General features: G+C 37.9%; 3 protein-coding genes across 3 annotated transcripts; 2 read left to right on the forward strand and 1 right to left on the reverse strand.

Annotated features, from left to right (window-relative positions):
- Window positions 1–816: 816 nt before the first annotated feature.
- LOC148291295 (uncharacterized) lies at window positions 817–1557 on the reverse strand. The gene has a single exon (XM_088245759.1). The coding sequence runs from the start codon at window positions 1555–1557 to the stop codon at window positions 817–819; it is 741 nt and encodes a 246-aa protein (XP_088101885.1).
- Window positions 1558–5567: 4010 nt separating this feature from the next.
- Window positions 5568–6248, forward strand: LOC148291296 (uncharacterized). The gene has a single exon (XM_088245760.1). The coding sequence runs from the start codon at window positions 5568–5570 to the stop codon at window positions 6246–6248; it is 681 nt and encodes a 226-aa protein (XP_088101886.1).
- Window positions 6249–11904: 5656 nt separating this feature from the next.
- Window positions 11905–16317, forward strand: EMB3003 (2-oxoacid dehydrogenases acyltransferase family protein). The gene is made up of 6 exons (XM_021957646.2): window positions 11905–12985; window positions 13502–13693; window positions 13792–13879; window positions 15399–15469; window positions 15585–15668; window positions 15757–16317. Exons 1-6 carry the CDS (start codon window positions 12113–12115, stop codon window positions 15859–15861), a joined length of 1413 nt encoding a protein of 470 aa, XP_021813338.1. The 5' UTR covers window positions 11905–12112; the 3' UTR covers window positions 15862–16317.
- Window positions 16318–16336: the final 19 nt, after the last annotated feature.

The following is a 16336-nucleotide window of genomic DNA, read 5'->3' on the forward strand; positions in this document are numbered from 1 at the left end:
GGCTTAGTGTAAAAGTTCCAAAATTTTTCTACAATGAAAATAATGCTAAAAAGATAGAAAGATAGTACTTCCATTCATAATTCATAACAAAACCAATAATACAAGTTACAATTGTCCACGACGAGTTTTCATATCTTGAAAATGTTGCATTATAGTTTCGTTATCAATACAAGCAAAAACATCTCTCTCAATGTAAACAATCAAGCTATCATTCAACCATTGATCTCCCATTCTGTTGCGAAGTGGATTTTTAATAATATTCATGGCGGAAAATTGCCTCTTCATTAAAGCAGTTGGAACCGGTAAAACCAAAGCCAATGTAAGAAGCAAATACACATAAGGAAATATTTCATGCATTCCTTTCTCCACCATTTTTTCCGCAAGACTACTAATCCCTTCCAATTGAGAAAAATCACTACTCGAATGCATATGATGAACATAAACACCAAGTTGATCTTCAAGCATCAATAAGTCTCGATCCAAAAAATCACGAGGATAAAATTGAGCAAGACAAACTAGCTTTCATTTGTCAAAAGCTACAAAGCTTTCATTTAATTCCGCAAGTTGCCCATCAATTACATGAATAAAGATCTCCACACGATAACGATGATAATTTGTCTTCATTGGAGCATTACGCCGTGATCTCCCTGGAATTACATATTCCTCATCCATGGTAAGAATTGTAATATCGTGTTTGTCACAAAACGAAGATGCTCTATCAACCAATTCTTCAAACTCATTATCCCTCAACAACTGCAAGTTTGCCTTGCATGTTTTCACTAAACTCATTGCACTCACAATGTCTTGATCTTTCTTTTACAATGCTAGAGACAAACTATTTGTTATTCCCAATATAGCTTTCATTAAAAATAAGTGAAACACAAACTCAAAAGCTTGTATTTCTCTCCATAACTTATAGGCTTCACTCGAACTATCATTGGAATTATCATCAACAATCATTTGAAGCACATTCACCACATATGGGAACATAGAAATGATACTAATCAACGTACCATAATGTGAGTTCCATCTTGTATCGCCGGCACGTTTGAGACTAGTTTCTTGATTTAAGCCTCGCCCCATTATAAGACAATCATTTTCAAAAGCTTTCACTAGCTCTTCTTGGTATTGTGCTCTAAGTGCATCGCGATGCTTACAAGATGCTCCAACAACATTAACCAAACTATTAGCCCTTGTAAAAAAAGAGTTGACATCAATGTTTTTCTTTGCTACCGCAACAAGAGCTAGTTGAAGTTGATGAGCAAAGCAATGAACATAAAATGCACAAGGTTGTTCTCTCAAAATCCTTGTCTTAAGGCCATTGAACTCACCTATCATATTACTAGCTCCATCATAACCTTGTCCTCGTAACTTGGAAAACCTCAAATTCGCGGAAGAAAAGAATTCATCAATGGCTTCCTTTAGTGCACTTAAAGTAGTGTCGGTTACATGTTGAACCCCCACAAACCTTTCAATTATTTGTCCTTTGTCATTCACATAACGCAGCACCATCACCATTTGCTCCTTTATTGAAACATCACGTGCTTCATCAACCATTATTGAAAAATATATCTATCTTTTACATCACTCAAGATAAGACCAATGGTTTCTTTAGCACAACAATTGACAAGATCTTTTTGAATTGAAGGAGCTATTAACTTTAAATTTCCCGGAGCATTTTCCAACACAACATCCTTCACTTTTTCATCATGATCCGCAAGAAATTGCAAGAGCTCTAAATAATTCCCCTTATTACTTGATTGCGCACTTTCATCATGACCACGAAAAGAAAGACCTTGTCGCAACAAATACCTAGTGCACTTGAGTGATGCATCCAAGCAAGTGCAACAAGCCGTGCGAGCTTGATTTGTTTGCTTGATCACAATTGTTTCAATGTGTGTAGTTTGATGCATCAAATTGTAAGCAACTTCTCTAGCTTGGTTGTGAACACTACCAACCGGTCCAACATGAAGGTTAAATCTTTCTTTCGCCTTCTTCCAATTATTAAAGCCAACCCCAGTGAATGCATCACCACCCACTCGATCAAAATTAGATTTGAAGAGATAACAATGAAGACAAAAAGGTGGCAGACGGTGGCACAAGGTGGTGGTGATTGGCACTGGGCCACTGGCGAAGAGTTGATGGAGGTTGGGAGGGAAGTTAGGGTTTGAGAGGGTTGGAGCTGTGAAATTGGCACTGAAAGGTTTGGAGAGGCGCTGTGCAGAGTTGGGCTCGGGTAAGTGATGTTGTTCGTTTTTTTATTATTTATAAACTTGGCCCAAAACGACATCATTTTGAGGCCAGGTCAATTAAAAAAAACTTGACTGAGCCTTGGACCAAACGACGTCGTTTGGCAAGGATCGTTTAATAAATAAAAAAAAGAGCACAACGCGCAACGCAACTGCGCAGCAAACAGAGGAATTCTTCGCCTGGGACTTTCGTCGAGCACTTGGTGTGCATACAAGGGGGCTTCCAGCAACAGTCCAAGGGGGATTTCATGGAGTCCCTTGCCAACTTTCCAGCCTTCCTAGAGGTCGTCTGACCCCTCTTGTCCCAACGTGCGTCCGCCCCTGCTTCCAGGCATGAAAGCGCGTGTGGATAGGCTAGTAAGTTATAATCCATGAATATCTACAAAAACTCCTTTATGGTCAAATCGAATTGAACACCCTTCTTCTTAAACATTTCCAATGAAGTAAATCGAAATACAATCGGTTCTTAAGCCTTCCACTCACTTTGGATCTTAGTTACAACAAACTGACTCGGTCTATTTTGGCAGAGTTTGATAATATGAGAATGCTCCACACGATGAACTTGAGAAACAAACAATCTATCATTTGGAGATATCCCTAAAGCTGTTTCACAGATAATAAAAAAAATTCAAAAATGGGGTGCTAGCAGTTAGTATCGAAAGCCTGACCTCCAACAACTATGACTTTCCTTATGAATCCATTGTAGTAAAAACGCTACTTCTTTTCTATTTGCATAAACAACGTATTTAGATGCTACTTATGTTTTTTTTAATTGACCTGGCCTCAAAATGACGTCACTTACCCGAACTATCATTAGGATTATCATCAACAATCATTTAAAGCACATTCACCACATATGGGAACATATAAATGATACTAATCAACTTTCCTTATCAAAGATGGAACTCACATTATGGTACGTTGATTAGTATCATTTATATGTTCTCATCTGTGGTGAATGTGCTTCAAATGATTGTTGATGATAATCCTAATGATAGTTCGGGTAAATGACGTTGTTCGGTTTTTTTTTTTTTTTTTTTTTTTAAACCTGGCCCAAAACGACGTGATTTTGAGGCCAGGTCAATTAAAAAAACAAAAGTAGCATCTAAATACGTTGTTTATGCAAATAGAAAAGAAGTAGCGTTTTTACTACAATGGATTCATAAGGAAAGTCATGGTTGTTGGAGGTCAGGCTTTCGATACTAACTGCTAGCACCCCATTTTTGAATTTTTTTTATTATCTTGGAAACAACTTTAGGGATATCTCCAAATGATAGATTGTTTGTTTCTCAAGTTCATCGTGTGGAGCATTCTCATATTCTCAAACTCTGCCAAAATAGACCGAGTCAGTTTGTTGTAACTAAGATCCAAAGTGAATGGAAGGCTTAAGAACCGATTGTATTTCGATTTACTTCATTGGAAATGTTTAAGAAGATGGATCTTCAATTCGATTTGACCATAAATGAGTTTTTGTAGATATTCGTGGATTATAACTTACTAGCCAATCCACACGCGCTTTCATGCCTGGAAGCAGGGGTGGACGCACGTTGGGACAAGAGGTGTCAGACGACCTCTTGGAAGGCTGGAAAGTTGGCAAGGGACTCCATGAAAGCCCCCTTGGACTGTTGCTGGAATCCCCCTTGTATGCACACCAAGTGCTCGACGAAAGTCCTAGGCGAAGAATTCATCTGTTTGCTGCGCTGCGTGTTGCGCTCTTTTTTTTATTTATTAAACGATCCTTGCCAAACGACATCGTTTGGTCCAAGGCCCAATCAATTTTTTTTTAATTGACCTGGCCTCAAAATGACGTTGTTTTGGGCCAGGTTTATAAATAATAAAAAAAAAACGAACAACATCACTTACCCAACCCCAACTCTGCACAGCGCCTCTCCAAACCTTTCAGTCCCAATTTCACAGCTCCAACCCTCTCAAACCCTAACCTCCCTCCCAACCTCCATCAACCTCCATCAACTCTTCGCTGGTGGCCCAGTGCCAATCACCACCACCTTGTGCCATCGTCCGCCACCTTTTTGTCTTCATTGTTATCTCTTCAAATCTAATTTTGATCGAGTGGGTGGTGATGCATTCACTAAGGTTGGCTTTAATAATTGTAAGAAGACGAAAGAAAGATTTAATCTTCATGTTGGACCGGTTGGTAGTGTTCACAACCAAGCTAGAGAAGTTGCTTACAATTTGATGCATCAAACTACACACATTGAAACAATTGTGATCAAGCAAACAAATCAAGCTCGCACGGCTTGTCGCACTTGCTTGAATGCATCACTCAAGTGCACTAGGTATTTGTTACGACAAGGTCTTTCTTTTCGTGGTCATGATGAAAGTGCGCAATCAAGTAATAAGGGCAATTATTTAGAGCTCTTGCAATTTCTTGCGGATCATGATGAAAAAGTGAAGGATGTTGTGTTGGAAAATGCTCCGGGAAATTTAAAGTTAATAGCTCCTTCAATTCAAAAAGATCTTGTCAATTGTTGTACTAAAGAAACCATTGGTCTTATCTTGAGTGATGTAAAAGATAGATATTTTTCAATAATGGTGGATAAAGCACGTGATGTTTCAATAAAGGAGCAAATGGTGATGGTGCTGCGTTATGTGAATGACAAAGGACAAATAATTGAAAGGTTTGTGGGGGTTCAACATGTAACCGACACTACTTTAAGTGCACTAAAGGAAGCCATTGATGAATTCTTTTCTTCCGGGAATTTGAGCTTTTTCAAGTTATGAGGACAAGGTTATGATGGAGCTAGTAATATGATAAGTGAGTTCAATGGCCTTAAGACAAGGATTTTGAGAGAACAACCTTGTGCATTTTATGTTCATTGCTTTGCTCATCAACTTCAACTAGCTCTTGTTGCGGTAGCAAAGAAAAACATTGATGTCAACTCTTTTTTCACAACGGCTAATAGTTTGGTTAATGTTGTTGGAGCATCTTGTAAGCGTCGCGATGCACTTAGAGCACAATACCAAGAAGAGCTAGTGAAAGCTTTTGAAAATGATTGTCTTATAACGGGGCGAGGCTTAAATCAAGAAACTAGTCTCAAACGTGCCGGCGATACAAGATGGAACTCACATTATGGTACGTTGATTAGTATCATTTCTATGTTCCCATATGTGGTGAATGTGCTTCAAATGATTGTTGATGATAATTCTAATGATAGTTCGGGTGAAGCCTATAAGTTATGGAGAGAAATACAATCTTTTGAGTTTGTGTTTCACTTATTTTTAATGAAAGCTATATTGGGAATAACAAATACTTTGTCTCTAGCATTGTAAAAGAAAGATCAAGACATTGTGAGTGCAATGAGTTTAGTGAAAACATGCAAGGCAAACCTGCAGTTGATGAGGGATAATGAGTTTGAAGAATTGGTTAATAGAGCATCTTCGTTTTGTGACAAACACGATATTACAGTTCTTACCATGGATGAGGAATATGTAATTCCAGGGAGATCACGGCGTAATGCTCCAATGAAGACAAATTATCATTGTTATCGTGTGGAGATCTTTATTCATGTAATTGATGGGCAACTTGCGGAATTAAATGATCTCTTCAACGAGGTAAGTACTGAGTTACTTACTTGTTTGGCATGCTTGAGTCCGAAAAATAACTTTGTAGCTTTTGACAAACGAAGGCTAGTTCGTCTTGCTCAATTTTATCCTCATGAGTTTTCGGATCGAGACTTATTGATGCTTGAAGATCAACTTGGTGTTTATGTTCATCATATGCATTCGAGTGGTGATTTTTCTCAATTGGAAGGGATTAGTAGTCTTGCGGAAAAAATGGTGGAGAAAGGAATGCATGAAATATTTCCTTATGTGTATTTGCTTCTTACATTGGCTTTGGTTTTACTGGTTCCAACTGCTTTAGTGAAGAGGGCATTTTCCGCCATGAATATTATTAAAAATCCACTTCGCAACAGAATGGGAGATCAATGGTTGAATGATAGCTTGATTGTTTACATTGAGAGATTGATCGGTTCATAATTGTATATCATTTTGTACCCTTCTAGCTTATGATTTGGTTATGTTATTGAGTTAAACTTGTGCTTTTAATCCATTTTCTGTTTTGATAAGTCCATAATTTCATACACTTGCTTGCCTTCTTTACTTAGTGATTTTGCTTAGTTTCTCTTTATTTTGAGTCACTTACCTCTGTTTGTGTGTTTTGTAGGTAATAGCAAGAGATCACATTTGATGCAATCCATGCATGTTAAGGGCTGATTGGCATAAGAGCAAGAGCTTAAAGACAAAACCAAAGTTGGGCCACACTCCTTGTCAGTCCAGTTTCGTAAGTCACCTTGCGGGTCTCATTTCAGCAATCTGCACAACTCGGATGAGGAGACATTCTTCATAGAAGTTGTTCAATTGGGTGTCTAGTATAACATATCCAAAATTCAGCCCAATTGAACATATGTGGAGTCCTTAGCCCGTCCAAGACTGAACCATGCTCAGGAGGATTTGCAGCTGCCAGCTTTGAGCCTTGTCTCCTCCTTTAAGCCATGTGCCTCACCCATGCTGCAATTGACTTTGGATCCAACATAATGAGTGAAGTGGAGAGGCATTCCAGCTATGAAAGTCTAAAGGATCAAGTTGGTACATGATGGAGCTATTAAAGAGAAAGCATGTGCATGCATGTAAAGCATAAATGAAATGAAGTCAATTCCAGTCTCTGTTCGGCAGCCAAATTACAAGGCCCAAAACGCACACTTCTACTACTCCGATGGGAATACTTTCTTCATAGCAGTTGTTCCAATGGGTGTCTACTATAACATATCCAAATTTGAGCCCCATTGGATAAGTTTTGAAACCTCTGGCCTTCCTACACCAAGTCTGGTTCAGAAGACTCGTTTTTGTTCAACAACCAAAAGAAGACCACATGGGTTGGCAGCAAAAGGCAGCCACAATTGGTCACCTTTGATCCCATGTGAAGAAAGCTTGAGGTGCAGCAAAAGAAGTATGGGATGAGATTGATTCCAACCACACTAACATAGACAAGATGAAGTGTGAGTTATGGGTTGTATTAAATGAGGAATGGTGGTGTTGGATTTCATCATGTTGTTCCTCCCTCTTAGCCCTATAAATAGAGAAGCCTTCAAGCTTCAAAACACACCCCAAGGGGGGGAGCTCTCAAACACTTCTCTAGAGCTCCCTTCCCTTCTCTCCCTCAAATTCTCTTAGTTTCCTTTCTAGTTTTCAATTGTTGTAATGAAATATTTGTGCTGAAATTCTCCTTAAGTTTTTCAAGTTCTACTTTACTTTTATTTGTAATGTACATTCGTTCTTAAGTATTCAAGTTTAATTAGTTTCCAAGTTTCAATTATGGTTTTTGTTCTTATTCATTATGCTTATAAGTTAATATGCTAGTTTGAATGATTGATCACCATTTAGGCTTGCATGTTAGCTATCTTGGTTTGAATTAAGAGTAGACACCATGCTTTAATTCGAATTGAACTATGGATAGGAAGAGTATGTATGGACATTCGACAACAGGGATTAGATACATACTTGGTTGTTTAAAATGTTCTTCTATGCTTAATGGGTTCCTAATGCTTAGTTTTAGGTTAGACAACAAATGATCAAATTAGGGAATTAGGAACACAAGGTTTTGACCAAACACCATGGCTTAATCATACTTTAGCTAGAATCAATCCATTAATCTAATTGAACTTGGGAACTTATTTGCTTGAGTTATTTCCTTTTTTTCTTGTTTTATTTATTTTCTTTTTTCATTTCTATTTTGTGTAGGGGAAACAAATTGGATCATTCAATCACCAATCCTCGTGGGATCGACCTCGCACTTACATATGCTATACTACCAAACGGCTCGTGCACTTGCGAGTATCACAAGTTGAGGATGCAGCTGAATCCATTTTGGTGCAGTGAATCCGAAGCAACAGAGATATGTTTTTGTTTGTATTGATAACGAAACTATAATGCAACTTGTATTATTGGTTTTGTTATGAATTTTGAATGGAAGTACTATCTTTCTATCTTTTTAGCATTATTTTCATTGTAGAAAAATTTTGGAACTTTTACACTAATCCCCTTTGGCCACATAATCCTGGATCCGCCACTGGTAATAGGTGTTTTTGGTTTTTATATACTAAGATATTTATCGAAAAACTTGAGCAGGATGAAGGGCAAGAAGGCCAATAAGCATAGGGAGGCAGCAAAAGAGTTGGAACAAAGCATTAGCTTGTCAAAGCTCCAAGTGTGCTACAACAAGATCCATTGTTCAACTTACCGATCAAGGTCAAGGTTTCTCATCAGCAGCCCGACAAAAGCCTCACCATGATGGAGGAGTAATTTTATAGTTGGATGTTCATTTTCTGTGTTTCATTATTTTGGTGTTCTTCAGATTGTTGCATTCGAGCTTTTTTCTGTGCCCAAAGTTTCATTAACAGTAATTTCATCTAATTTACTTTAGGTTAATGACTAATAAATTAACGTCAAATTACCAAACTACAACTAACAAATCCTATAAATTACAACATTTGCAATTATAGCTTTTTTATATAATTATTTATAATAATTCGTTATTTCATTTGAAGTCAAAACCTCCAGTTTTCCACCAACCATCAAAACGACAACAAAAGATCTAACTTTTCACATGAAACGACAGCCCATGCTCGTAATGTCCAAGAGCACGATCATGCCCAATAACTTCCACACCCAAAACAACATCAGCTTCAAACGACAGCAACGCCCACGTCGAAACTCACGCTACGACATCAAAAATCGCTCAACCCTTCTTCTTCATATTCCCACTTCACTCTCAAAATATCGCTAAAAAACTCTCTGAAAATTTCACTCTGAAATTTCACTCTCTGAAATCGAAAACAAACTAGAAAGACCGACCACCAACATCGACGAAAAGACACTGCAACGTAGTTTATGTGTTTTGGGATTATGCTTGCATACAATGTAGTTTATGTTTTTGGTTTTGGTTTTCATTGTCGTTTATGTTTCTACACTAGTCTTCATGTGACGTAGCACAAGCAAATAGGTTTTCAAGCGAAAACCCTGAAGAACAATAATCTGGAATCCACCAGGAATTTAGAGAGAAATTCTCTTTGAATTATTTGATAAAAATTCAGAATGGTTCAACCACGCATAACGGCTGACTAAATACATCATTCTCACCCATTAAACTGACCTGGGGAGTTATTGAAAACTTAACAGAAAATAAACGGAAAGTCTGTAAATTGAATACAATCTTTAAATGCACTTTTGGAAGGCCAAACGACCTCAGAAGCCCAAAATCCACCATATGTCATAGCAAAGAAATGAGTTGGACTCGTGACGTCGTTCCCTTTTCGAGAAGGTATTATGCGACCCAATCAAAGCTCGGACGCCAAATCTGTAAATTCCCGCTGCTTCCTTTTTCCCTTCTTCGCTCCAATTCTTCTTCAATCCATTCAGCCATTTGTTCGACATCATAATGTTATTCAATTTTCATTCTCCATTGTGTTTGGTTTAATTCGAGTTGCTTTTAGGATAGTGCATTGCAGATTCTGCCTTCATTTTTTTATTTCATTGATTGTTTGATTGCTTCAGATTATGTGTCAATATCAAACATTGCATAGTAGTTCAATTTTGGTTTCATATGCATTGTTTGTTTGCACTGTTGTGTATGTTTTATTTGTTTTGAGTTTCTCATTTGATTATGTTCCTTTATAATTTTGGTTTTGAATTGCCTTTTTTTTTTTTTTAAATTTTATTTTAAGAAATGGAATTCATTCATAGAATCAAAGTAGCATACTTAGAATGACACGAAATAATGGCCTCGTTAAAACCTTCCTGAGGGACAAACCTCGGGGTAAGAAAGAGTATCACACATGTCATAGACTAACAAGAGAGTCTGAAACAGTCACGCAGGACCAATGCTAGAGCAGGATAAAATAAAACAACAAACTGACACATAGACCTTTGATGCAAAGAGCTCCGACGAGAACACTACAACACAATCCAACTGTCAAAAGAGTCCTACTATGAAATCATAGTCCTTTGCACAACCACAAGACAATGCGAACATCCGACAGAGAACACAATACGCCAAGACGAAAGAAAATAGCTACTAAGCATACCATCTCCAGCCACCTCCAATAGCAATTGGCAATGAAAGAAGAGAAATCTGCAAGGAGCAACACAAAGAAGAGACTTACCGCAAATAGGCCAGGGAAAGAAAATAAATAAAAAAAGCCCCCAAACATGCCATATCATCTCAACACTGATAAAGGAAACCTCCTATGAAAACATAGTTCTTGAGATAGGCCGAGAATCAAAGATCAGTTAAGGGGAGAACGAATAAAACACCACGCAACAATAATAAAACTGGCCTAGCCACTTAACCTGAACACGGGGATCAGGCATAAGAGCATTCGCCGAATGCCAAGCCCACGAATGCTCCAAGAACACAGGAGGTGGGATTGGAGAAGGGTGAAAGGGAATCAACTATTTTTACTAATAACACAAAAATACCCCTGTGTTTTGTGTGTGGTGTGCCTCCTCACTGGGATTGGGTTCTCTCTCTCTCTCTCTCTCTCTCTCTCTCATATCGCCACATTCTTCTTCTTCCATTTCATATCTCGTTTTTTTTTTTTTTACCAAACGTTCAGATCTCGTTTTTTTTCTTTTCTTTTTTGCTATTAGTTTTTTTTTGTTACTATTATAATACATAAAGTTGGTTTATTATTAATGTGTCTTAAAAAAAGTTATTTAGTCATATACCCATTCTTAGCACTAATAATATAGATAAACCCTACACCATTTAATTTCTATAAACAAACCCCAAAAAAACCCAAAAAATGACAGCTGGCCCTATTAAATTTATTTTTTATTATTAAATTACTTTAATGCTCTATTGAGTGTTTTGGGTTTTTTTATGAGGTTTTGGGGTTAAGTTTGTTTTAAGAAATGAATGGCAGTTTTGTAATTTAAAAGAAGTTAAAAGCCTTTTTGTTATGTTGTAAATGGACTTTTGGTGTGTTTCTTAAGTCTATTTCATATAGGTTTGTTTTTAATAATTTGGGCTCCTATATTGGGTATAATAGTGAATCTCTCAAAAAAAAAATTATTTGATAAATTATGTAACTAGTTTAACAAAATAAAAATTGTTTTATACAAGGGCATTTTGGTAATCAAATTGGTTTTGATTACGATTATGGACAATAGTAAACGGTTTTAATGGAAACCAGTTTTATTTTCATTCTGATGCCTAACACTTCGTAAACAACTTAATTAGAATGCATGACTCCGATTCTCATTTAACTTGATTTCTGCTTATCCCGATTCTTGATTAATAAACATGCCCTAAAGTTTTCGTTAAATCAAGTCACATGATGCAAATATATGACATTTTTTTAGGCAATTACGTAAGTATGCAACTAACAAAACTTAAAAAAAAAAAATTAGAAATAAACAAACAAACCAGCTTAATTATCCAACCACCTCCCCCGCTCCATTTCAACACATTTCTCCTCCACTTAACGGAAACTTTAATAGAGTTAAAGGTAGGTGATAAATTGTAACATTTTGCATAGTTTAGGTGGTTAATAATAAAAATTAAAAATCTAGGTGCTAATTGTGCACAAAGCTAAAATTTCAGTTGGTATTTATGTAAATTTCCGAATTATTATTTAAAAGTTTACAAAAACGAAGCAGAGCAAAGGCACCTCATCACACTCACCGGTGAAGTAGTTGGAACCTCCGCCATCGTTTCGATGCATTCGAGAACAAATGACAAGTATGAAATAAACCCACAAAACAAAACCTCCCCATTAATTTGTGAGCTTCTCTTCCTCTCTCTCTCTCTCTCCCCCTCTCTCTCTCACTGACAGCCTACACCAATGGCTCACCTTCTCAACACCTCCTTCCTCCCCAGCTCTCAAACCCTCCGCCGGAGCCCTAGTTCCTCTGCGCCGGCTCTCATTTCCGGGCGCCGGAGCAGGCTTCAAGTCCAGGCCAAGATTCGCGAGATCTTCATGCCGGCGCTGAGCTCTACCATGACTGAGGGCAAGATCGTGTCTTGGGTCAAATCCGAGGGCGACAAGCTCGCCAAGGGCGAGAGCGTCGTCGTCGTCGAGTCCGATAAGGCCGACATGGACGTCGAGACTTTCTACGACGGTTACTTGGCCTCAATTATGGTCGAGGAAGGCGGCGTCGCCGCCGTCGGTTCAGCTATCGCTCTATTGGCTGAGACCGAAGAGGAGATCGCCGAGGCCAAGGCCAAGGCCAGTTCTTCATCAGCAGCACCAACAGTGGCTCCAGCTGCAGCAACTCCGGAGCCGCAACCGGAGAAAATTCCGGATAATGTAGGTCCCGCGGTGGTCCCTAAGGCGGCGGCTGTGGCGGCGGTATCTTCGACTCACCCGGCATCCGAGGGAGGAAAGAGAATTGTGGCATCGCCGTATGCGAAGAAGCTGGCAAAGGAGTTGAAGGTGGATTTGGGGGCAGTGGTGGGAACTGGGCCATTGGGGAGGATTGTGGCTAAGGATGTGGAAGGTTTTGCTGCTCAGGTGACGGAGGTCGCTCCTGAACCAAGCGTTCGGAAGTCGGCTTCTGCTGCGGCGGCTGAGGCGGGGATTGAGTTGGGGACGGTGGTGCCTTTTACAACAATGCAGGGGGCTGTGAGTAGGAACATGCTTGAGAGTCTCTCAGTGCCTACTTTCAGAGTGGGATACACTATCACCACTGATGCTCTGGATGCTCTGTACAAAAAGGTAACACTGGGCGAAATATAAACATTTCACATTCTCAAATAAAGATGCGGATTTCTTATTGGGATTTTGTTAGTTTAAAATTCAAATTCAGTGTTCATTACATTTGCATACTGCTTCATAAAGATTTCATGCTCTACACTGAAAGTATGGGTTTGAGGTAATTTGGGTTCCAACATTTTCCATGGTTTGCTTGATTAAACTTGAACCTCTTCTTGATAATTTGACATTTTTATGAAAAAGAGATTTCTTTTTCCACCATTTAAATGCAAACTATTGTAGTCCAAAGTATGTGCTTGCTTCCTTACTAAGGTAGCATTTTTTTTACGAGAATGTGGCTTACTGTTTGAGTGTTCTGAATCAGGATTGTAGATTGATAAGTTAATTCTACCATGTCATTCTGTTCTGATCGAGAATGTGGCTCACTGTTTGAGCATTCTGAATCAGGATTGTAGATTGATAAATTAATGCTACCATGTCATTCTGTTCTGATGAGTGGATGTTATAATTTACTTCTAGATCAAGTCAAAGGGAGTTACCATGACAGCATTGCTCGCGAAGGCGACTGCACTTGCATTGGTTAAACATCCTGTTGTCAACTCTGGCTGTAGGGATGGTAAGAGCTTTACCTATAATAGCAGCATTAATATTGCAGTAGCAGTGGCAATCGATGGTGGGTTGATTACACCAGTGCTTCAGGATGCGGACAAGGTTTGTGCCTTTAAATGTTCCATGCTTTGCAGTTTTGGTTTCTTTTGTTTTGGGAAGGTGGTTGGTGGTCCTGATGCTAGAAATATTTAATGGGTCAGGTTGACATATATTCATTGTCAAGAAAGTGGAAGGAGTTAGTTGATAAGGCCCGGGCTAAGCAGCTGCAACCTCATGAATACAATACAGGTACTACTATTACTTGCATAAATGATAAATAATATGTTGAACACATGAGATTCTTTGGTATATTGTCCATTACATTGTCATGTTTTGTTTTCTGTTACTTGCAAAATGAAAGACCTTTGCGTGTGAAAAGCTTTTAAAACTTTTATAATATGCTTCAAAATGCATGATAATTTCTATCAAATTTATTACGTGGGAAGACAGTTGTTTACTGTCTCATTTGATGTAATTGATATGAAAGAAATTAATTTCACTTGGACAATAGAGAAATTTATATGCACTGACGTTCCATTTGATTTGATTTTTTTTTTGGTGTATTCTTACTGCATGATCCAAACAAGGATTAAGTTTCTCATAAGTTCTCATCCATTAAATCAACAGCACATCTGGAATTATATCCCGGACTTAAGTCTGTAGGATGTCAATAATTTTCCCTTCCAGAACTTTTAATTATTTAGCTAAAGTATGGTAAATTTAGCTAAAGTATGATAAAGACTAACTAAATTTTATGCCTTACCGTCGTATGAAATTGAATATCACAGCTGAATAATGAGAACAAGTTGAGCATTGTTCATGCAGTTCTGTGTCTGTTTAACCCAAGCAACAATGCCCAGACAAGGTCATTGCATATCAGCAGTCTCATGTTCTCCTTGACTTGTATAATTAGGTTGTCACATAGGTTCCTCCAGTTCTCAAATTAATACCCGCCGGATTCGTAAGTGGGTTCAATTTGATGCTCCAACTCAATCTTGGCTCTCTGAGGTCTCAACTTTTGTTCGACTCCAAGATTGACAAAGAAGCTTTGGCTGTGATAGTAGAATTCTCCCTCATTGTCTTTCTTTTTAATTCAGAGCATCAGTATAGCGAGGATGCACATTAGGGCAACAGTGTCTAAAGGTTTTCTTAGTGGTACAATTTTGTGTGGTTGCATTCTAAGGATCTGACCCTTAAATTTTAGGCTGCCTTATATTAGGCACTAAGAGAAATCCACTATGGTGGAGTACCTGAGGACCTTCTGTGTCTGGTTTTGGGCAATTCAGGGCTTCTGCCATTCTTCTTCCTAATTTTACTTTTTAAGTTTTGGTGTATGAACCTTAGTTGATGGATTCTGGGATATAATGATCATTCAATCATTTAGATTTTGGATCCATCACTACCGAACTTGTGGCAATTATAAAAGTTTTTATGCTACATGGTGAAGGCAGTTAGAAATTTTACAAGATTACCAGTATGCCTACATGGTTACTTTTTTATTATGCACTTATATGATCTTTTATACTTTTTTTTATTGACGTTCAAACAAGTGGCCAGTATGCCTACATGGTTACTTTTTTATTATGCACTTATATGATCTTTTATACTTTTTTTTATTGACGTTCAAACAAGTGGCCAGTATGCCTACATGGTTACTTTTTTATTATGCACTTATATGATCTTTTATACCTTTTTTTTTTGACGTTCAAACAAGTGGCCATACTTTCTATGTCTGATTCAGTAGAATAACTGTTTTCTTTTTTTGTAGGTACTTTCACTGTCTCTAATCTTGGGATGTTTGGTGTTGATCGGTTTGATGCTATTCTGCCACCTGGAACTGTAAGCGTCACTTTTTATACATTCTTCCTGCTTGATTATCTATTAGAGATTTAAGATGTATGTGTTCAATCGGTGGTTTTTAATATTTGAGTGTTTCTGGTTTCAATTTCCACAGGGAGCAATTATGGCTGTTGGAGCATCTCAGCCTACTGTTGTGGGTACTAAGGATGGTCGGATTGGTAGGAAGAACCAAATGCAGGTAACATATTCAAAAGTTTTACTTAATTTGTACAATAAATTAAAGTTAACTAGAAAATCTAATTCTTGCAACATGCAATTATTTACAGGTAAATGTTACCGCTGATCATCGTATAATTTATGGTGCTGATCTTGCTTCATTCTTGCAAACCTTGGCAAAGATTATTGAGGACCCCAAAGATCTTACCTTCTAGTCTCTGACATGTCCTGGCACCAACGGATGCCTCTTGTCTATCACGTTGTCTGGGATTTTCCTCAATGTGATCCCAGTCATGTTTCTATGATTGTTAATCAGTTAGCTTTGGTGGGATAATTGGTCAATTTAATGAAGAATAGGAAAAGAATTTTGAATATAAATGCATATTGAGTTTTAGTTTTAGTTCGTCAAAGGTTGTCATGAATTCCGGCTGGCCGTTGTTTACAGTATCAGTCTTTTTATGTTTTCGTTTCTTCTGTTGGCTATAGCATGAAAACCGGCTGTTGAGGGTTGTAACAGTATGTATGGGTCGATTGAATGAAATTTGTAGCTGAAGCGTTTAACATCAAATGTATTGCTAGTCAAATACATTTGCAAAATGCACTCACGAAGCGATTAGTTGTAATTTCCTATTTATTTTTAATAAAATTTTCTCTAAGAGTTCTGCTGGAAATTTGTCGATTTGACTTACG

This window comes from Prunus avium, chromosome 8, assembly GCF_965620075.1.
Source record: "Prunus avium chromosome 8, drPruAviu1.hap1.1, whole genome shotgun sequence".
NCBI classification, from domain to species: domain Eukaryota; kingdom Viridiplantae; phylum Streptophyta; class Magnoliopsida; order Rosales; family Rosaceae; genus Prunus; species Prunus avium.